This window comes from Amphiprion ocellaris, chromosome 24 (assembly GCF_022539595.1).
Source record: "Amphiprion ocellaris isolate individual 3 ecotype Okinawa chromosome 24, ASM2253959v1, whole genome shotgun sequence".
Classification (NCBI taxonomy): domain Eukaryota; kingdom Metazoa; phylum Chordata; class Actinopteri; family Pomacentridae; genus Amphiprion; species Amphiprion ocellaris.
In genome coordinates, this window is record NC_072789.1 from 5,238,365 (window position 1) to 5,261,780 (window position 23,416).

Genomic DNA, 23,416 nt, shown 5'->3' on the forward strand with positions numbered 1-23,416 from the left:
CACCACCACACAGCAGTTTTGTTTTCTTTTTCCACTTGCACAATTTGCACTGACCGGCTCGAAAGAAACAATGCTCGAGACTTTGCAGAATATTCTAGCTTGCTGTCCAGTCGCGGATTTATTTTTCCCTTCATCCTGAGAATGATCTGTTTTTGCATAGCCACTGACATTTTGACAGTTGTGGATAATAGCTATCAGCGATTTGCAATGTGCAGCTGCATCACACCTTCAGGCCTCTCGGGACCCTTTTATATCACCTAACCTTTGAAACACAACAGTACTGATAGATCAGTGGTAGTTACTGGAGTGAAGGATACTTGAATTTAATTCTTATCATTACAACAGTCCCTACAATCTTCTTTTGTTTGTGTGATCTAAATGTGCTAGTCTAGTTTGATACGTTCCAGGCCTCTGCTGATTGGTCAAATGCCACGATGTAGTGTGCTGTAACATACAGTGATCTTTGCTGATTGGCCGGGTGAAAACCACATGCTTCTCAACCTGACCGAGAGCCGGGAGCAACGCCACATTTAATGTGTGCAAAAGTTACCAAATATGATCACTTGCCCGATGAAGAGTTCAACTTAATCAAGCGTCTAACACATTTTCCAACGCCTAACAATGGAGTCTGGGTTCCGAAATCTAACCAAAAAGCAACTAAAACAGCAAAAAGAAACAAAAAAAAGAATGATCAGTTGTTAACTTATACCTCCATCCTCCCCTTCTACCCCCTTTTTTCTGCAGATTTTGTTTCTCTTTCAAACTAAAATCCTTTCCTATGACATCACTGGTGGATAAATACATGTATGTCATTTTGTAGAGGCTGTGTACTGAAGGGAGGATTGTGGTTGTTTGGTTGCTATCAACAAACTTCTACAGGAATGGCTTACTTCACCTTTAATATGTGATTTTATGTGGAATGAAACTGTCAATGGTGGCAGCATTACAGTTTGTTGACGTCTATTTTTTTTCACCAAGTGGAATATACTAGCCGTTTTTCCTCACTTGGCTGCTCATAATTTGTGTGATATTTTCGTCCCTATTGAAATTGTGTCTGAAAAATTAGGAGAAACACACTTTTCAGTGCTGACTTTTACACTAATAGGGAGAAAAAAAAGATACTAATAACACCTGCCATCCTATTCAGACAAATGTGTTCAAGAACCACTGTACCTCCAGTGGCTGTTTTTAACCTTTAAAAAAGCTTTTTAGTTGGCTCTGCTGCAATTCATCAAAAATGATTTTCCACTCGTAAAATTAAACGCACGTAAATGCCGTGTGCTTTTTAAGAAACGTGGCAGAATCATGTCTAAATCCAAAGAGTATGTTGGCTAAATGACATGTGAAGTGCTTCAGTCTGCTTACGTCACATGATAGAAAGGGTTGGCACTTTGTTCCTGAGGAGACGGGCAAAAATCAATACTCCATGAGCAGAAACAGAGTGCATTTCATACAATAATTGGAGCCAGCTTTAATTTACTGTACATGAACACGGTCACAGCTGAGAAATGTCTTTGTTATTGATATCTTGACATCTTGGTTGCTACGTGCTCTCGATATATTAGTTGTCATACTGGCTGGTATTTCATTACGCCTAATATGTTTGCTCTTTTTCCTCAAACACAAAAATTCTTCTGGAACTTCCAAACAGCACCGCAGCCACTCCTGTACATTACATGACATACCCTCCTGTGTGCAATTAAGTGACAGATGCTAGACAATAGGTGTAACAAAGTGCAAAAAAGACTAGAATAGAGGCCTGAATTTTTTTTGGCACAAGCTACAAGCCTAAATGTAACATGGGCAATGGGCCACAGACTAAAAAGAACTGAATAAGTCTCTTGTGTTGACAGTTCAGCAATGTGATGAGTAAAAAATAGCCTCATAGAATTTCTGCAAGCAAGATACTTTTAAGCTATTAATATGGCTCCTAATTAGCCATCTTTCTCAAAATAACATCTTAAATGTTATTAGGTTCAGTGAAGATTGATCAAATACAGATTATTCCTCTTTCCTCGGAACCCTTCAGAGAATCACCGTTTTGGGACGAGGCCAAGCGAGGCCCCACTGATCCTACCTTCAGCAGAATCTCGGACAGAGCTTTCTGAAGCTTTTGTTATCTTTATTGTCATTTTGCTGACACAATTCCCAACTCAGCACAGGTATACAGACATGGGCCCGGATTTGCGGATAGCAAAGACTCCTTACAAAGCAATACCAGCTGCAGGAGTTCACAGGGAGGTGGCTCTCTAATGATTCGGTATCGAAAATTTTTTCGAACCCAACTCGGTGAAATGTTTTAATTCAAACTAAAAGATACTTAATTTATCAGTGCAGGACAATACACGTCAGGCAAGACACATAAAAACACCCAATTCAATACATAAACCCACAAGGAATAACACTATTTCACAGACAACACAATTTCATTTTAGGAAAAGCAATATTTTTGATCCTCCTTAATTTAATACTGAGTTGTCATCTTCTCACACACACCCACACACTCTCAACAAGAGTTTACTTCTTACAAGGGATTATGAGAGCAGTTAGTAAAAAATAGTTTTGCTATTTTAAAGCCTTAATTTCAGCAAAACAGCTCATTTGATTGCCTCAACTCCCAGGGCATAGTGAGGTTTGTGCACATACCATATATTTTCTTCTTGATACACATTATGCGTACATTCCATGCAAAATGTATTACTTTAGAGGGGGATTCTATATTTCCTAATATTTCTCTTAAGGTCCCATATTTAGAAAAAAAACATTTATGATTTTTTTTTTTTTATTACTGCCATTCCTCTGGCCTCCCTGAACTAGATACCTCCCAGCCGTACAAGTCAGTAAGAATCTTTTTTACAATTTCTACATCGAAACTGGAAAACCAGCAGTCATAAACCTAACAATTTGCACAATCTTGCCCTCTTACTGGCTGCTGCTTCCAGGCGAATCATTCATGTGCAGTTGTCTCCAGTCTAACTCTCCAATCTCTAGCCTCAGCTATGCCCAAAGTCCACCAAATGTTCAACTGTTGGTTGCAAGAGTGAACACACTTCATGCACTTCCAGCAGAGGAACAACAGAAGATCCAGTTGCTGCTCTGCACCACTAAAATACTGATTATATAATTACATTGTCTGACAAATTCATTATAAACATGAATTAAAAGCAATGACTGTGCTGTGAATTCAGCAATATTTTCATGCAATATGGTTGTTCAGAAAGAAACTTAGAGCGATAGAAAGCCCTGGTCTATTTTACTCAAACTGTCAATGATAGATGCAGAGAGAGCATCCTTTCTGAAACAGGTGGCGACAGCAGCAGTTCAGCTGCATTTAAACCTACAGATACTGAAACAGCCACTGAGACCGGGGCTAAAAAACTGAAGTTTTACTGTCATGATACAATGAACTATTTTTGCACCATATCTTGAGCTGAAAATTAAAAGGCACATTCTGGGGACATGTGAGACTTTCATTAACTTGCTAAAAATGGGCGCAATATGGGACTGTTGAAATAATTTCCAGCCTAAAACTCAACTAAAAATGGTGCCCTCCCTGTGGATTATCCAGAAAGGTCAATGTGTCTGTGTGGAAATCTTGTCACTTGCCACAGGGACACGTTTTTTTGTGGAACTTTAATATTAACTATTGGTCATTACTGTCTTAAAATAGATCATAGAACAAGCAACAGATCTGTTGTGTTTTCCAGCTATTCACATTTGTAATTACATAAATCTCAGTAAATATGTTTTTTTCTCTATATGCTCATTTGCTAAGGGACAAAGTGGAAGCCAAAAAAAAAGCATTTTGGAGCAATTGAAAGGAGGGAGACAGTGGCACCAGTCTGGCTGGTGTGATTTAGTGGACAGTGCCATGGGTCTTTGAGCCACATGATATATTAGACAATAGCTGAATGTGAGGTTCTACTTCCAAAATATATATATATATATATATTTTTTTTTTTAGACTGAAAGAGGTCTGTTTTAAAGATGTTTTATGGGGACTATGATGAAAAATCAGTGTGTCAGTGGTGAAGTATAGCATTGAGAGGTTGCCTTATTCATTGTCTCTACAAACCTAATTGGAAGATGGCATTAGCTCCATCTGGTGTATTATTTGTTTGATAGTAAGATTTATCTGGAAAATTATAGTTTCAGACAAATGTACATTGAATGCTGATTGGATCAGTGTTTACAGTGTTTTGTTCATCCCATTAACAGACACGAGGAGGGTAAAATTATAGGAACAGTTAAATGTAATGCAGCCCAGACCACTCACTTTGACCTCAATAATTAAGCAGAATTATCACATTTTTGACAACACCAACAGAAATTGAAGACATAGAAGTTACATAAGTAGAGTTTAAAGCAGAGCTATTGTATTGGATTGTAATTGGAGGTGCTTGATGTACAGTTTCAGCATTTGCTATTGCAATATACGTGTGTTGTTGCTGTCAAACACGTCATGCTACAACTTTTTTCTTGTTGCTTGATACAAACAGAAAACTCAAAAGGCTCTCGTTTTCCATGACTAATCTACAAGAGAAGTCTGTTTGATGGAACGTAATTTACTCTGATTTAAGTGTTCTTGGATACACTGAGAAACAGAAACAAGGACGAATTGTTGCAATAAAGAAATGCAAGATCAGTTGTAATACTACACAATTAATGGAATATAAGCGATGATCATGATTTTGGTTTCTCACAATTAAATAAACATGATCAACAACAATATTTTGCAACAGCTGGATCAGAGACAACAACTCAGACAGATAAATTGCTCAGTTTCAGCTCTTTTTAAAGTCATATAAGTCATTATTTGAGGACGCCTAGCTAGCTGCTACCGCTGCCTTCACGTGAGGCCGATAGACAGATAGACAGACAGACAAACGGACAGACAGACAGACAGACAGACAGACAGACAGACAGACAGACAGACAGACAGATAGACAGATAGACAGATAGACAGATAGACAGATAGATAGATAGATAGATAGATAGATAGATAGATAGATAGATTAGTGAACATCAATAAGCAGATTGTATATTATATCAATAAGCTGGAAAACCATAAATATAGATGCTTTGTTTTGGGTACAACTGTATTTATAATTTGCCTCGAGGAGACACAAGGATGAATCATATTTTAGGTCCTATTTGGATGCAGATTAGTGCATTAGCAGTAGTGTGGCACAACATGGAAATTAAAGCAGTAATCTGTTTATTTAAATGTGATAGTGCAATAAAAAAATAATTAGCAATTGTGATAAATAGGCAATAAGGATTTCAGTATTGATCAACGTAATTGTCATTTTGGCTGTAACTGTGCAGCCAGGTTAGTATGGAAATATTTTGGCTAGAGAAACGATGACCAAAAACATGAGATGTTTTCAGCAGCGCCCTGCAATTATAGCCATTACACTCATCATGTCAAAGTAGTTTGCTATTTAAAATGCCTTTGTCAGAGTTACACCATATGAGAAAGGTTCCAAATGATATGCACTTAAGTCTTCATAGTATAAAGTTATTTTACAGCTTTTTATAATAGATTTCAATCATTCTAGAAAGTTTAAATCGCTCCAAACCGTTCTTTAACTCATCTGGAGAAAATTCATGTACTTTTAATTTTTTGTATCATAGAAATACAAAATGGACAATGCAATGAAAGTGCTGAACTTATCTTTCTATCGCGATGATTTAATGCCAATTCTGAGGCCCACAATAAGAGTTGCTGTTTATGTGTACTGTACTTGAGGTACTTAACCAGAAGTTTTACAGTAAGAAACCAGCCCATGATTAATGCATACTGTTTTATATAGTACACAGCCAAGAGTGCAGTGGTCTACCACTATGTTTGTCATTCGATATTTTACAAAGCCACTAAAGCCCAATAACCAATCTAATCAAGATAAACAAGCTCTTGTAGCAACTAGGACTGTGGGCTGACTGTGGGTTAGCCACAGAAACTGGGACATGCTGGCAAAAAAAGACAATAAATAAAGCACTTAACGCCATGGATACCACTGTAGATACCTGGGATTTTGGGTGTGTAACTTCAAGCAACAGTAAGTCTCAATCATCATCACAGCATCAACTTCCTTGTAGGATAAATTTGATGTGTGGAGGAATCTGCAGCACTTAAGCAGTGTGCAAGAAAGCCATGCATTTTGAATGTCTCTTTTCTGTGTTTTTCTTGCAGAAATTCACTTTTTAACCAGATAATTCACTTTTTTGAAAATTATTTTGAATTTTCTTTGTTACAGTGAGTAACATGAAGATGCTAACTGGAAGAAATACCAATGTAGTTGTTGCTGGATATCCTATCAATAGTATTTCAGAATCCTCAATGATTTGTACGTGATTGATATACGGCAACTGGTGAATCCCTTTGAAGCTGATTTCAAAGCATGAGGATTTCCTATGGCTCACATACTACTTGTCTTTACGGAAAATCTCAAGACATTCACCCGTGATCACCATCTGAAGAGCTTACACGAAATCTCAGTCCAATAAAACAAGGCATAAGTGTGTACTACAGCATCAGGAGTGCACCTGCTGTGACCTCAAGTAACAAATTGTGATTATAATCACTGTTTAGACTAAAAGACAGAGGCTTGGCTGTAGCACCAAAAAATGAAGAAACATTACAGAGATAATCTTGCATATTACCACTTTAATGGAGACTCCAGCACGACATATTAACCTTGTGAGCTGCATAAAACCATAGTCTCAAATGGATTTCCATTACAGACCTCCTAAAAATGCAGTTTAATTAGCACAACCTCATATTCTAATCAGCAGAATAATTACAAATCTATGCAGATGTTCTTGCTTATTAAAAACATTTCTTCTGTGTAGTTTTAATGTGATCTGTTAATGCGGTTTTCATGAAAATGCTACGGAAGGATATGCGCGTGAATCAAAGGAAACAGGTCAGGTCGAGAAAAATAACTGATCAATAATTCACTCCAAAGTGATACACTCATGCTGATGGCCTGAAAGGTGACTGAGTGAGAAGGAAAATAGGGGAATTCGACATCAGAGCCGAAAATGAAAAGAACCGAGTGGGTGGGAAATCACATAGATCACAGTGGATGAAGGGGGAAATCATGGAAGATAAACAACTGATGCACAACACTCAGGATGCTTTATCAAAACCACCTCCTGGTATCTGACAGGTGACACTATCTCAGTTATTACTGGGAAATATTACTTCGAGTGTTTCCGCTGGTGCTGACAGACAGTTTGTACACTATAAAAAATGTATATTGTTTTGTGTCAACTTCGGTAATGAATTTCACCGCCTTTTGAGACACATACTCTCTACAAAAGCATATAATCAATGCAATTTTTTTTCTGATCTACATCTTAAAGAGGTATATTTTTTTAAGGCAACTTGGTTAAAACTCTGAGAAATTGTTTCCACGGGGAAAATAAATAATGTTTGACAAGTTTTGGCATTTGGCAGTTGCCATCTTGGTCTTTTGAAACTGGACCCATAAAATAGTGTCTTCTCAGTCACATTAAGCCCTAAACCCTGCCTTGCTTTACTGTCTATTTTTCTCTAAAATGGACATTAGGTTCCAAAACAAACACCAGGCTGCACTGAAGGAAACTTGAAACTATTGACAGAGGCCATAAACTTGATTGGAAAATGTTCACTGTGGTATCAATTGAGAAGAAGCATCACTTTCTCATAGACTTCTATACAATCAGACCAGAAGAGACGCCCCCTGCTGGCCATTAGAAAGAATGCATGTTAAAGTCACTTCTGAATTAGTTTCTCACGTTTTAGACTCTGATGATATGTCTGTATATCTTTTATGCAGTGTAATATTTAAACAAAGCATGGATAGAGGAGATAAATATCTATTTTAATCCATTACAAATGACTGACGCCGTGGTGATGCATTTCTGACTAACTGATGTAAGAATCTTCAAGAGTCAAGGGACGCATTAAAAGTTTCTTTTCAGAACGTGGAATATTCAGGGCATCTTATTTTCAAATATAAATACTCAGTCTTTTGGATTTAAACCCTTTAGATGTTCCGTCGCTCTGGTAATTGGAGCTGTCAAGCCATCCTCACACAGAATGGTTTTGAAACAATAGGAACAATAGAACTGGAAGTGGCCTCCTTACTGTAGGTTTTTGCTCAAACCGAGTGTGACATTCCCCTGAGACTTTCGGGGAGCTGACATTAAAATGTCAAACACAGTGGTGGTTGTTTCGGACTTTATGCACGGCTGGGGAGAAACAAAGTCTTATTTCTACTAACAACCTTGATGCTATTTATTCTCAGAACAGCCTCGCCCGTCACTTACAACTACACTGTACAGCACTGAGAAGGCAGACAATAACAAGTAAATCACAGCAATTTGGATGAGTGAAGCTGTTAGGCAAAACACCAGAAGTTTAATAGGGGTTGCGATTAACTACATTGAGCCCCATCGAGAAGTGGGCACCAAACGAGCCACCAATCATCCATCTTACCTGGTGGTCTACCTGCTGAGCTCTAAATTGATGTGCCTTGTTTTGTAAACCTGTCATAATATCTGCATTTGTCTTCCACTGTTCGCTAACTCGGTCTGGGAATTCGCAGAAACTGTCACAAAGTCTTGCTCACCACGAATCAGCATGCCAATTCATCTATGTTTTTGCAGGTGCCGCCTTGAGGCAGATTCAGTCTATTTATGTAAACTATTGGAAAGTTGTTGGTCTCTTAGGCTAAAGAGCTTTCTTCCAAATCTTGCAGATGAGAAGCCATTCCCGTAGGTTAGTTATGATTTGCCTTCTTTGTGGCCCTTTGAGAACATGCTAAATTTAATTTTGCCCTAAGTATAGGGAAACAGCAAATCTTAGAGAGCACAAGTTGCTGTTTCTTTCAGTATACAGTGGCAGCGCATAAACGGTAAAATGCCATTAAACAGAAATGGAGGACAAATGAGGAAAAGCATTTGTGAGAACTTTGGGGAGTTCAGCATAATACCATCAGCTTCAGAGTACATTTCATCTGCTTATGGAATGATGTATGGGAGAGCTTAGCTTCTTTATTTTACAAACTGCTTAAATTCTCTGACACATCAACTGTGGGTTGTTGTGTATAAAATACAATAAGTAAAGCAGATTTTTTTCTTTCTTTCTCACAACCTCCATGAAGGGCAGATCTTTTTCTTTTTTAGTCCCCTTCTTTCTGATATCATGCAGACAATGTCTTTGTTAGAAGTGTCCAAGGGCAAAGTGGAAATATGTGACCCTCTCTCCTCATCTTCAATGGAGGGTTGAGCTCCAGCACTGCTGCCAGTGTAAGATGCCAGCACTGATAAAGCCAGAGGCAAGATGGCAACCGTCCACCCTGGAGCCTGCATTTTAAAACTGCTCCTGCCTGCAGCTTTCAGATGGGCACTAAACTGCAAAAGAAGCCTTTAAAGTCTCCGATTTTTTCAAAGCCGCTTAATCAATAATTCTCAAAATGATTAAAAAAGTGCAGTGGTGTGGTAACATTTTAAGTTTTTAATTTCAGACTAACAAATGAAGCCATTTGATGCTGAAGACTTCAACAGCAGCCCCCTTGTCACACATGAAACCACCCAGTAAACACCCCTGAACACACCCCCCAGCCGTTTTTCACGGTCTCTTCCAATCTCGAGATTGCAGATTCTTTATCTGCAAAAAACCACCTGGAACTGTGCCTTCAACAAACTGCATCACTTACATCAGAGACTATTTGATAATTCTGCCGCTGAACTGCTTAACATGTAATTTAGTGGCAGAGATAATTAGTCACAAACGCAGCTGCGAGAAAGCAATACCTTGATTTTCCAATGCGGGAACACCTGCAGGAACTTAGAGCGAGAGTGACATTCAGCCGGATTCAGCTTCCCGGTATAGAAAGCTCCAGTGACTGTATACAATCACATAAACAGTCACACAAGCCAAATCTAATTATATCAGCGAGGTCACCGAAACACCGACGAGGCTGCCGTTTCACCTTCCATTGCTCGTTGCTTTTCTTGCAGCTCAAAACTGTTTTCCTCGAACGCTGACCTCAAAATGCACAACCTGTATTTAAACAATCTTGTATTTTTTCTCTAGTTTGAGGACTTAATAAAGTGAAACTTACCTCTGGCGCTGTGCCATCTGCTTTTGACACAGCTGCAATTATCCCGAAACACGTAAGCCTGTCCCAAAGGTTTCGGAAGTTAGATGTTGATGATCCGTTTGATTCTGCTGCGCCAGCCTTACAAAGCCGCTGTCGCTCAAACCTGTAGCAAATAAACAAACTTCTAGGTCACCCTTGGAGCTACTGCGGTATCAATTATGATTATTTTAACATACAGGTTCAATCTTGGTCGAAACAATGAGTAATCTGCCGCAAAAACCTAACCTTTTGTTTACCACAAGGCCTATTGTTCTTTCAAAGTTAACCCATTACCTGAACCGTGTCATTGCTGCACTTATGAGTCTAAGCTTTACATTAAACAGATTAATAGCTATCACGTACAATCTAATTAAGTATCATTTAACCTTTGTGCTGAAGCTGTGAGTGCCTCGGCCCTCTCACGCACTGAGGGTAGAGTAGTTAGTGAGCGGTATTTCAGGATAAGCCCTGTGACATTTAAATTCATCTCCTGTTTATAGTAGTTAGCACGCTGATGCTGCAGAGTGCCTCCTATCTCTTAATCTCCATGTGCGAGCCCATGTGTGCGGTGAAGGTACAGGTTTGCGTCTTCTTTGAACTCTTCGCAACGATGGCCGACCAGAGCTGTGATCTATAATTTATTCGCAATGAGACCTATGTGCACGCGAGTGTGAAGAACGTGTGTGTGCTCGGTCATCTCGTTTCGTGAGTTGGAGACTCTGGGAGTGAGGACATTTAAGGAAAGTGAGGACATTTCTGTCTGGGTTTGTTACTTTCTGACATCTTCAAAGTGCTGGTTGAGGGTTAAAACTTGGGTTTAGGGTCTTGCTTAGAATTAGGTTTGGGTTATGTCACTGAGTATCCACACAGAATACATATGTGTGTGAGATTGAGTGCATAGAAAAGGAGTTTTGAAAGCTGTGCAGATTAACAGAAATGAGAATCAAGTTAATATATGCCAGCAGTGCAAAAAAGAAATATTTCAGGCTTTTACTGAAGTGAAAGGCCCAATGAAACAATGTAAAAATACTCCATTACATGTTTTGCCTAAAAAAAAATCCCACTTTAGTCAAAGAAAAAGTGTATTAAGAGCAAAATTTTGTGTTGGTATTAAAGTAAAAGTCGTGATTCTGTCCCTCTGACTGCTATACTAGTACATGTATAGCATTATTAGATGATTATTAGTAAACTGTTGTAATTGCAGATGAAACTACTTTAAACTACTTTGTCGAGTTTTATACACAGGGACAGCAGATAAGCAGTTTATTGGAAGAAAAACAAAGAAAGGTTCTGCTACACAAGTCTGTTTTTGGTTTTAGTACTGTTTCTCTTATCACTGACTTTTGGAAAGATATTGGATCTTTTGAACATCTGCTAATATGTAACCATGTGTAAGGTTTACACAGAAAATTCACTATTCCGACTCCAACTGCACACGGATTTTTGTAAGCAGCTTAAAAGGTTGGAAACCACTGTTTTAATCTCAAACAACGTCTTGCATTATAAAACCTTACGATATAATCCAAAAAATTCTCTTCTTAAAAGTAACTCCAGCTATGAGAGATGTACGGGAGTAGAAAGTACAAGATCTCCCTTTAAAATGTAGTTAAGTGGAAGAATAAAGGAGAACAAAACAGAATTACATCAGTACAAGAAACTCCAACTTGTACTTAAATACAATTACAGTCACTTCCCTTTGCCCACTCTAAACAGCAGGTAGGTATAGACAGTAATGTGCCTGCAGCTGTGCTAGTGCACATCACAACCTTGGAATAAGAAAGAGAAAAAAAAGAGAAAAACACTGCTTATCCACTGCAAGTGGGAGGAGGGGGTGGTGGATGAGAGTCATAATGAAAGACACATTTTCAGAATTATTTCAGGACTAAAACTTGACATTTAAAAAAGCAAAAAAAACATATAGGAATCTGAGTTTAACATTTGAATTTTACATTGTGATAAAGTTCAAGGCGCTAACGGTAAATTGAGGTTGCTGTCAATGTTTGCGATCAGGCTTCTGCTGCAGGACTCTGCTCTTGTTGCTGAACATCTTTGTGGTTCTGTTTGTTGCTGTTGATCTGCTACAACCCCAAACTTTTGAACAGTAGTGTAGCTCACGTTGTGTCCTCACAGCTTCATTCAGACATTTCCTTGACAGCGACGGGGAAAACCATGATACAGATGTGATATATGCCAAGACTGGACAGTACATTCAGAATCAGAATCAGAATCAGCATCAGAAAGCCTTGATTGCCAAGTGAGTACACACAAGGAATTTGACTTGATGGATAGAGAGCAGTGCCTAGCAACAACAACAGCCAGTAAAAGAATAAATAAACAAATCTAATTCAAAGTACTGCTGAGCTCCACACTGAGGCTGCCATCTGCGGCGCCATCTTGGATCTTGAAAGGTTCAAGGAACTACTAATTCACAAAAGACTAAACCTACATTAATAGCTATGGAGACGGGATTGGTCAAGCTCTAACAATAAATAAAATTGGAGACTTTCCTTCACTTCAAACAAAGTCACAGTTTAAAAACAAGAGTTAAATCATTCATTACGTAGTGGCTGTCCTCAGGTTGAGTCCTGAGCTCCACTGGGAGCTGCCAGGATGTTATTGTACAGTGAAGATCTGATCCAGCCTTAAAGCAGGATATTTGTCAGAGTAGGCTAAATATTGTGCGCATGGTTGTGTTTCCATAACTAAACACAGAACGTCACATTGCTAATCAACTATCTGTAAATGCAACCGCATGAATGTTGGTCCGACCTTGTAATATTACACCTCCGACTTTTACGGAAAAGCGACCAGCGTGCTCATTCAGATATGAAGCCAACGATCACGTAAATGGAAAACACAACATAGTGATGTACTACAATGCATGGAAAGAAACAGTTGTGTCAGGATTTCTAAGATATAAGTCTGAGAGTAAGTTGCTTTTGGAGACTTATTCCCAATGTGTGAAGTAGAAAAGATGATGCATTTACCAGGTAGGCTGAAAATCTAAGAAAAGATGCCATGGAGCTGCATATAGGAAGTGTATATTAAAAGCCAGTGCTGCTGCAGAAGCACCAGTTGGGACAAACTGCAAGCCTCACAACTTTATGGAAGCGCAATATTAAATTTTAAACTTTAATGCTACCAGAAAAGCAAAATTAGGGCAATATTATCCTCAGCTATGATGGTCCCTAAAGATATGAATGCGCAGTATTTAGCAAAAACAAGTTCTTTGGGTGTGAACAAGCTGCGTTTGTCAGAACTGTAGAGGAGAATCAGGTTGCTTCAAATGAGCATCTGTCCACCAGCTTCAATCTCAGTGATTGCTTTTCCAAAATTTTGTGATTTTCTTTTGATTACATTGAAAAGTCCAGATTTAAATTCATGAACTGGCATAATTTTCTCAGTTTGTCACCAGATACGACGCCTTTTTTTTTTTTTTTTTTTTCTTTTTTTTTGCTTTGGGCATGTTGTGTAATTTCTGTAGTTTGTCTTTGTGGCCGTGTCATGTAATAGGAGACAGAAACCAGCTTTGATCATGTGGTGAAAATGAAAAGCTGCTCTGGACAAGATTACGTACAGAAGTGTTTTTATCCTGCATGACAAACTGTGGTTTCCTGATGCCTGTGGGCACTCTTTATTCCCACACTACATTTTTTTCCCCTTGTAGTTTTTAAACAAACTACAAGCCGCCTGGTCTACTCTTTTCTGGCACATTAATTCATTCGCGGGTATTTTTTCTGCAGTTTTACCACTCTGTGCTACTCGGAGCTGCCAAATCTGAAATTGCCTTTGCACACCCAGCTTTGAGTATTCAGCAGGGCAGTGAAAGGTGTGACAAATTAAACCGATTAGTTCGAACATATATTGTTTAATGCAATTTGTCCTGCATAAATTTGTTGTAGATATGTTTGAGTGTCTTTTGTCTGTTTTCTCTTATCTCCAACTTGCAGATTTAATTACCCGTGCGAGTCCATGTGGAGCGCACAACACAGAGAGAGGTGGTGCGCCGCTTGTGCTGGTAATTATTTTGTACTTCACCGAGCTTGTAGACAACCCACTGAAAATGTAAGCAGCATCCGTGATGACAATGCATCAGCAATGGGCTGCTCTGGGCTGATTACAGAGTCTTAGTGTTTAAGACGGAATAAGCAGAGAGGAGCAACATTAGCCATCTTGACATAAAGGTCAACTTTGTGCTTGCAGTCCAAAGAGTCACATTTTCTTTCACCTCATTGCATGTTTGACTTTATTCAGAGCAATTCTGTCAGTTTAATGTGAGAATTTGGATAAAGAAACACTAACAGAAGCAGTGGAATTGCTCTCATTTACATTCAAGGATGGTAAACATGCAGTTACTTTGCATAAGAAGATTTGAAAGTAATTATTTCAAACTACAAGTGGATTTCTTCACCAACAGTTTACACTATGTTCTAGAGAAAAGAATTCCATTTTCTCAAAGTAACTATAATTGGTGATTTTGCTTGTTTTCTTTGATAATTAAGAGCCAAATTAAACGAAACGTAAAAGAATAAATAGGTAAAACAAACACCTCATTTGCCTTATTTCCCTCCAAAGTTTTCAATGTACATAAATCATCATTTTCAAAAGCAAACAGAAGTAAGTGAAAAGTCAACCATACTAAGATGAGGAATTAAAATATTTCAGCAAAAGTAAATGGTCCCATTTGCATGAGAAGGTTGGAAATGTTTAAATAACTGTGGGTTATTTCATCTGCACTGATGCATGCAAACAAGCCAAGTGACTAAATTATTGGCTAATAAACACAAAATAATCACCAAGGAAGCCTATTAAGTCAACACATTAGGGGAAATGTCACAATAGCTATTCATGTTATTGACATGTATGTGGGCTAATTCAGTGTGTCCCAGCTTTACACTTTGTGGTAATAGAATTTGTGTTGTCTGTTAGACTAAACACAGTCTTGTTAAGTTCAAATACTTTTCTGACACTTCAAGAATTCAATGGAACAAGCTTTTGGCCTGCTGATTAAACAGACATGTGAACTTGGCAAATTAGCTGCCCAGTTTTGCGTGCATTCCACATTATCTGCCTTACATCTTAGAGTAAAAAAGAGGAACTCTCAGACTCTTGTGGCTGTCACTGCTTGCACTCATCTGTCAGTTATACAAGATGATGACGACAACCAACAGGAACAGAAAGGTGAAGCTAGAAGTGTCTTTACAGTCATGACAAGTCTTGACCTGCTATTATTCTGCAACCTGGTATTTTGGAGCAACAGGTACTGCTATACTAACTATAGTAACATGTGGCACATTTTACAAATAAGGTATGTACTTACTAGTAGGGCGGAACAGCTATGGCCAAAATGACAATCATGTGGATTTTCTTCAATATTGTTATGATTGATTTCAAAGAGAAAATTCTGTCCACATTTTAATAAACAGAGCCCTGCTTAACTCCTACATTGTGCTATACATGTGCAAATCTTTGCATCCAAACAGCTTCTTCTTCATCTCAATTTATTCATATCGCCTAGTAGGAAAATATTAAGACAAGAAAAACACTCAGAGAGCGCAGTATTCCGCCAAGGCTGCTCAGCCATTGCATCATTTCCAGCGGATAAAATCTTCAATAGAAAAACGGCCTTGTGTTGAGCACAGGCGTGTGCTATGCATGTGTACCTTCTTACGGACACCGAATCGTGTGACCTAAAAATGTAGTGGGTGGCGGGAATTGTTGGGACTCGGAACTCCCAAAATGTAATTAACTGTTTCTTGTATCATTTCTGACAGAAAAATCCCAGTAAGTCCACAACGGTTAATTTGTAATAGGATCGCAATCCCTGTGTCATTTCTGACCTTCCCTGAAAATTTCATCCAGATCTGTTTCATAACCCCACCAAGGAACGTGTCGGAGTAAAAATGGTCCCCAAAACACCTCACTTGCTGAACATCTGTTTAACCATGGACCCTACAATTTACTGTTGTTTCATAAATGCCTCACATTCAGTTTAATTAGACACTAGCTAGACGAGCTAGGCGGCTGTGTACAGAGAAGCCACTCGTCTCCGCTTGCTTACTGCACTTTTCACTTTTAAAAAGAGTAAAATAAGGCATTCTTATGTCAGATTAAGCCAAGTTAAAAACCCAATTAGTTTATCTATATTCACTGTTTTCTGAGAGCACACATTTCAAAGTCGATCATATAATTGTGGGAAGCCAAAACCATGATCTTGATTAATATTTGATTAGCTGTGCAGGTCTACAGGGGCGGCATGGCTCAGTGGGTAGAGTGGCCATCTTGTAACTGGAGGGTTACCAGTTCGATCCCTGGCCTAGAAAGCTCATGTTGAGGTGTCCCTGAGCAAGACACTGAACCCCTCGCTGCTCCTGATGGGTCGTGGTTAGCGCCTTGCATGGCAGCTTCTGCCATCAGTGTGTGAATGTGTGTGTGAATGGGAGAATGTGATGTATAACGTAAAGCGCTTTGGGTATAGTGAAACGCTATATAAATACAGACCATTTACAGGACTGTCTTTTTTTTTTGCCACCAACATTGGCCTAAATATTACCTAATACAGCTGATGGTCGCTTGCTAGATACACCATTGTCTGTGTTTAAGCTTGTTCAACATTACATTTATCGAATTAAAAAGAATATCTTTCAAATCTGTCTCCTCGGGTTCCAAATGAGATATTTCTGCACTGTCTGTTGTTCTCTCCTGTTATTAGCCCTATTCATCATGATGAGATGCTTTACTTAGGAGAAGGTCTCAGAACTGGCTGATCACGCTGAGCTCTGCGTGTCGGCCAGGTGTCATCGCTTCACACCAGCGTACAGAGACAAGACCACTCACTGTCACCACCTGTTTCCATGCATTTCTCCCCCAACTGCTGTCGAGGATTGTAAACACTCAGCGAAACGTTGCACAAAATAAAAGCGTCCTTGCTTATAGCCCTCGCTACCACATCAGTTCAGCGTGGTAGGCCAAATGTCACGACTAACACCTGTTAAAACTTTCCTCTCACTGTTCCAACAAATCCAAAACTCTGAACAATTATTAATTACAAGCTGTCACCGGCTGTGTCCACGGGATGGTGAAATTATTAGGTAATGACGTTTTGTCAACAGCAAATGCATGATGTTGGAGAAAACAATGTGCTCGTCGACATCTGATTATGGTAATTTATTGACACGCCACCAAGATTTCCAAAAAACTCAAGTTTCACAAACTCTTACCCCAAGAGGTCTAAATTTACTCCTTTATCAAGCTGCTCTTACAGCAAAACTGACAAACCGCATTTACAAAAACGAAGAGAGGTGAATTTGTACTTATATTTAGGACCTACTTGTCAGTTCCTAAGACATGTTACCTGCAGAATCTCTCCCCAGAACGAGGGCTGCTGATTTAGTCCAAAGATCTGTCTGATCACTCAGAGCATCCGTCTGTGGGTGTGCGGTAATTACAAGATGTATGCATCACTGTGGAGAGGGATAATCAAAGACATGCAAACGCGGTACGACCACTTAGATTAGCTAAAAAGTGCTTCAGAGCAACAGCTATCTTTATTACTGCACTCTACCTGACAACCTTGAGAAGATAAGGAGAGATTCAAACCTGAAGATGTACATGTGTATGTCAGTGTAAATGGTTGCCGTTACTTAGAAAATGTGAAGATCTGGAGGCCTTTTTTCCTCCATTATAGTCACCATCAAGCTGCACCAACACATATCAAAGGTAATGAACTGAATCGGGCACTTATGCAATGCCGCAAGCTGCATTTTCAATAATCATGTCATTTTCTCTATATACAGCTTGATGTCACTTCATGGTAACCTGGTATAAAATCCTGTCCTTGATCATAGTATTTCTATTAAAACCTCAGTGACACAACATAGTTTTATCTTATCAATTTTCTTTTCTTTTTTTTTTTTAGTCTCTGTCCTCATGTCCCTCAGCCTTATTCTTCTTTTTGTGCAGTCCTCCACACTAACTTTTTACAATGGTTGCACGGGTAACTACTTCCTTAAGAGGTCTTTCAACCTGCTTTTGGTGTCAAATAATACATTTTAAGTGTTGCGCATAATGTGAAGGTACATTCAGTCCACTCCTTTCCCTAATGACTGGGTCTTAAAGTTCGTGAAAGGTTGCTATAAAATTTTGAGGGAAGGTCAGAAATGACGTAAGGACTAACTGATTAATTTGGTAGCGATGCAGCTTCTAGTCTGGAACCATAGTTTGTTCAAGATTTCTGTATCATTCCAAGATAGTACTACGTAACTGTCACTGCAACTATGACAAGAAGTGAACACTACGTCAGCTGCCTGCTAATGATCACATGATCCTACTACAAATCAACCGCTGCAGACTTACCGGGACTTATCCGTTGGAAATGACACAAGGAACAATTGATTAAATTGTGAAGGTGTTTCTGAGTCCCATCAATTCTCGCCGCCTGCTACATATTTAGGTCATGCGATTCGGTATCCATACATAATGTACACATACATAACACACGCCGGTGCTTAGTGAAAGGTCATTTTGTATGTTGATATGGCCACATTTTATGGTGCCGTGAATTCTGTCACAGATTTTTTCAAGATTTCAGCCATGGCAGAGTACTGCGCTTTCTGAGTGCTTTTCTTTTTTGTTTATATTATAAGCATTTCATCATCACTTGTGACTCCTCACTGCTTCGCTTTTCTGGGGCTTGATGCAGAAACTAATGTTCATGCTGCCATAGAACACTATGAGTATCTTTCAATTGTTTTTTTTTGTTTTTGTTTTTTTTTTTTTTTTTTAGCATTTCAGTTTGAAACACAAATGTTTTGGCCAAAAAAGCAATGCTGTCCTAAGCCATGCTTTAGCAGCACACTTTGCGGGAAATGGAATCCATAGTGCTGGCCGGTTTAACATATATCGATAAATCAATGTTGGATATGTGCATACACAAACTATACAGTTTATAGGGACTTGAGAGTGACCCTGGTATTTTTCTGAGGCTTATAATTTACAAACAAATCGAGTAGCCGCTACAGTTTACCAATGTTCCACGAACACCTCGCAACTACCATGATGCTGAGCACAGAGAAGCCTCTAGTCTCCACTCAGTTACTGCAGCACAGAAACTCAGACAAGCAAGTGAGAAACAATTAGCTTAAAAAGAACAGTTATGCGCTCCAAACTAAGATTTACTGAAGCAGAACCCGAGTATAGTACTGATTTAAACACTAAAAATGTTTAGTGACAGATATCTGGTCACATGTGAAACAAAAATGATCACATATCTCCGTAGTCTACTTTAATTTGTACTGTTTTTGTAACATTTCTAAAAGAATGCGCTCTATAAAGTTTATTTGTATAAAAATCCAGATTTTAACTCAACCTTACACCGTGCCTAAATTATTGTGAAAGCCTGAGTGAGTCGGCCAGCAGTTTAGAGATAAATTTGTATTTCTGAACAACTCAAAAAAGCAGATATTCATACTCATTGTCATACATCAATAAAATGATGCCCTAAGCCAGAATTTACCTCACTGTTATGAGGGTTAAAGTTGGAATGAATTTGCTTAAATCCCTTCTGATCTTGAGTGAGATTTGCGTCAGTATGCAGTCAGTAGAGCGTTTCTTCTACATACCGGCTGCAGCTCAGATGTTGTTGACTGCTGTTAACTTCTGGCTCAGTCTGCTCATCTCTTGGAGTTCTTGCACATCCCTTTCTTCCATTTTTATGCCAGCCATGAAAGCAGCCGATTCCCTGGAGACAAGCAGCCGGTGAGCTTCTGTGACTGTCCACTTTCACATTAAAGCCGAGCAGTAACTTGAGCAGCTGCGGAAGGACTGCTTTTCAAAGCGCTCCTTTGAATGTGAGCCGCTCAAGGCTTTAAACTGGTTAGTCAAATGTAAAACTAATGTTCATGCTCGTCCAGCTGGTTCAAGTGCCAAGTGTAATGTAATGAAGAAGGGAAGAGGGGCATCCTTGTGTATTCCTTCTCTCAGTCATCTACACTCACTGCTCACCCATGTTAGGATGAATTACTGCAGTGCAGGGCTCACGTCTCACTGTGTGTGTGCTCTGCGTGGGCGGCTTCCTACGCCGAGAAGATATGAAATTTGGCTTTGTCAAAATTGAAAATTATAATACATTTGATATGTCTGCCTTTGCCTTTAGCACATTCTGTACAACTGATGTGAAGCACTTCAAAAAAAAAGAAAGAAAAGTGTGTGGGCAGCACATGTTTTCCACAACTGTTAAAATAATTTGCTAAGAAAATGTGGAAGCACCAGTTAGATGTTTTATATTCACCTCTGTGAAGAAAAGCTGTTGTTTGTAACCTACAGTGTATATTAGCATTTTAATTACATACAAATATTTAGCGTGCTTTTTTCCCCAGAACGCTGCTGTTCGGTTAATAAGCAATAATTTCAGCACCTCAATTCAAAACATTAATTAATTTAACTTACCATTTACTGGTGATTAAAATATAATCCTTGCTGGTTTTAATGGTATTATTAACTCAATGTGATATTTTTGATACCGAGCCCACCTCCGACAACGTTAATAATGATACTTTCATTGTTACTTCATCTGGGCAATGAAAACTTTTCACCTCATTATTAAGGCAGATATATGACACCACAGCTTTCAATGAACATAGAAAAAAAAACATCTTTTTCACTACAACAACAGTGGAGTAAAATGCATTATTTGCCTATTCTTTCAGGAGAAGCAGCTCATGAAACATCCCGTTTCCAATGAGGCAGATGCAACAGGCAAGTGCCCTCTTGAATGGATTGGTGCAGGGGGAAAAAGGACTACGAGCCCTTCATAAATAACAACTCCAAACTCTCTCAGGAAGGACAGCTGCACAATAAAGCTTGAGTGATAGGGGTTTCATCAAAGGTAAAGGTTGAAATGGTTTTCTGGCAGGCCCTTGCCTTCCTGAAGTGGGCGGAAAGCTCTGCGGGAAAGGAGATTATATTTGCTTTACTCAAAAATCAATAAGTTTCAGAACAAACGTTTACATTGCTGAGCCGAAATTTGATGATTACACCTATTTAACCAACTGCTGGCCCCCTTTATGCCGGCGGAAGCAGGTGGCCAGCTGAGGTATGGATTCTACAAGACATCTGATGGTGTCCTGTGGTATCAGGTACCAAGATTTTAGCTGAAGACCCTTTAAGGTGGAATCCCAGGCTTGCTAGAGCACATCCTGACCTGCTATTTATGGTTTATTGTCCATCCTCACACCACTGTTGGTAGGTATAGTCCCATGCTGAGTGGAAAATGACCCCACAAACCTTGGTGTTTCTAGGTGCTCCAACCTACTCAAGCCACAGCAAATTACTCAGGTCTTGAGTTTTTTGACAAAGCTAAGCAACTGTTGACTTATAATACATCCAATATATCTGCCACTGTTGGAAGATAATCAAAAAGTTCCAGTCTGTCAACTAAAAATTGTGGTGTTACACATCTAAACAACTGCATTATGGCATTGTCAGAAACATTTCCAAATTCAAGGAGCCCAAAAGTCTATAATAAACAGCTGGAGGGCTGGTGGTGTTATGAATATTCAGGAGACTTTTGGACCTTTATTTTTCGACTAAAGCTTTGTTCTCACTCGCTGTTTGGTTCGATGTATGCACCAAAACAGCTTGATTAGAAAACTTTAATGGTCAGGGTTAAAATAGAGCCTTTCACAAAACATCTAAAGATCGTCTTCCATTTTCTGACCTACTAGGGTGATGAGTTCCACCTCATCTAATATGTGATTGGCTGATTTCAACGGACCAACAGTCAAGAAGTTAAGAAAAAAAAAAAAAAAAAACAGCAAAGATATGTTGACTAGGAATTTTTTCATGGCATTTGTTTGCATTTTTTTGCCACTTGGACTGGCCTAAATAAATATTCTGCATACTTCATGCATATACACACATTTGCCACAATATTTAAACCACTGACAAGCGAATACTACTGATAATGTTGTTACAGTGGCACCTGTAAGTAGGTGTGATTTATTAGACAGCAAGTGAACAGTCAGTTCTTGAAGTTAATGTGTTGGAGGCAGGAAAAATGAACTGCATCAGGATCTGAGTGGATAAGGGTTGAAGTGTGATGGCCAAATGGCAGCCAGAGCATCTCCAAAACAGCTGTTCCCAGTATGCAGTGGTTGCTGTTTACCTTGCCCCACAGCAAAAACGATTGAGGAATACTTTGAGTAAGTCCAAATCTCTCAGATCTCCACTTCACAAGTTCTAGAGCTTCAAGGATTTGCTGCTGACCGAACACCTTCAAAGGACTTGTTGAATCCATGTTTTGTTAAGTCAGAGCTGTTCTGGTAGCACTAAGGGGGCCGACACAATAACAGGCAGTTGATGTTAATGTGGCAATATCTATACAACATATTTACACTTACGTCCTGTTTTCACAGTTAGTCAAATACAAGCAGCGAATGTCAATTTACTATTTGTACTGTTACTGGTATTCTGAATTCTTGAATTATTTACCTGCACTATAGAGCCACCTGTTTACATTAATTGCCTTGTGCAGCTTTTATAGTAGTCAAACATATTCTCCCATGACAACAATTGCGAGAAGTCCCCGAAGAGCCGTGTGGGTGCTTTGGCTCTCTGCTGAAATAGTTTTTTATTCTCTTCCAACACTTTATTACTTTATATAAAAAAAAAAAAAAAATTAAAAAAATTTAGAAACTAAAGCAACAATTCCTTATCAGTAGATTTAACATCAGTTTTTACACATTTAATATTCTTGCAGAGCTGTGTTTTACTACCGTCTTGTTTTAATGTTTAACAAGGCATGACCCAAGGACTATGTGATTATCTTCCATGTCACAGTTTTATGCACAATAATGGCAACTGCAAACTTTAACATAGCACTTAGCCATTAGTGCTAAAACAAAATAAAATACATTATTCTGTAGCAAACATCACGGAAATGGACATTAGCCTTTATCTTAACAAAAATAGAAAAGGAGAAAAAAGTTTTTGTGTGCACCAGAGGTGAGCAGACATCTCTCGATAAGGATTTAATGTTAGACACTGTATAGACAGTGTGTGAATCCAAAATTTATAATCTGTAATGGCCTTTTGATGGCTGACAAACTGGGAAAAAACTACCTGAAGCTGTACCCAGAAAATGAGGTAAAAAAACATTTAGTATAAATGATGGAATATGCTGATTAAATATGTATTAGAGATTTTGAAGTAACACACTTTTAACAAGGTACTTATTTCTAAAAAACTGGAGGTGTGGAGTCAGAACTGGGTCAGTATTGAAT

General features: G+C 38.8%; 1 protein-coding gene across 2 annotated transcripts in view; it reads right to left on the reverse strand.

The window, feature by feature from the left end:
- The window catches only part of il1rapl1b (interleukin 1 receptor accessory protein-like 1b), a 353,384-nt gene that overhangs the window by 291,048 nt on the left and 38,920 nt on the right, over positions 1-23,416 (reverse strand). For both annotated transcript variants that reach the window (XM_055008610.1, XM_055008611.1), the window contains exon 3: positions 10,119-10,260. In XM_055008610.1, coding sequence (XP_054864585.1) covers positions 10,119-10,135 — 17 coding nt within the window. In that variant the 5' untranslated portion in view covers positions 10,136-10,260. The remainder of the gene's footprint in view (positions 1-10,118; positions 10,261-23,416) is intronic.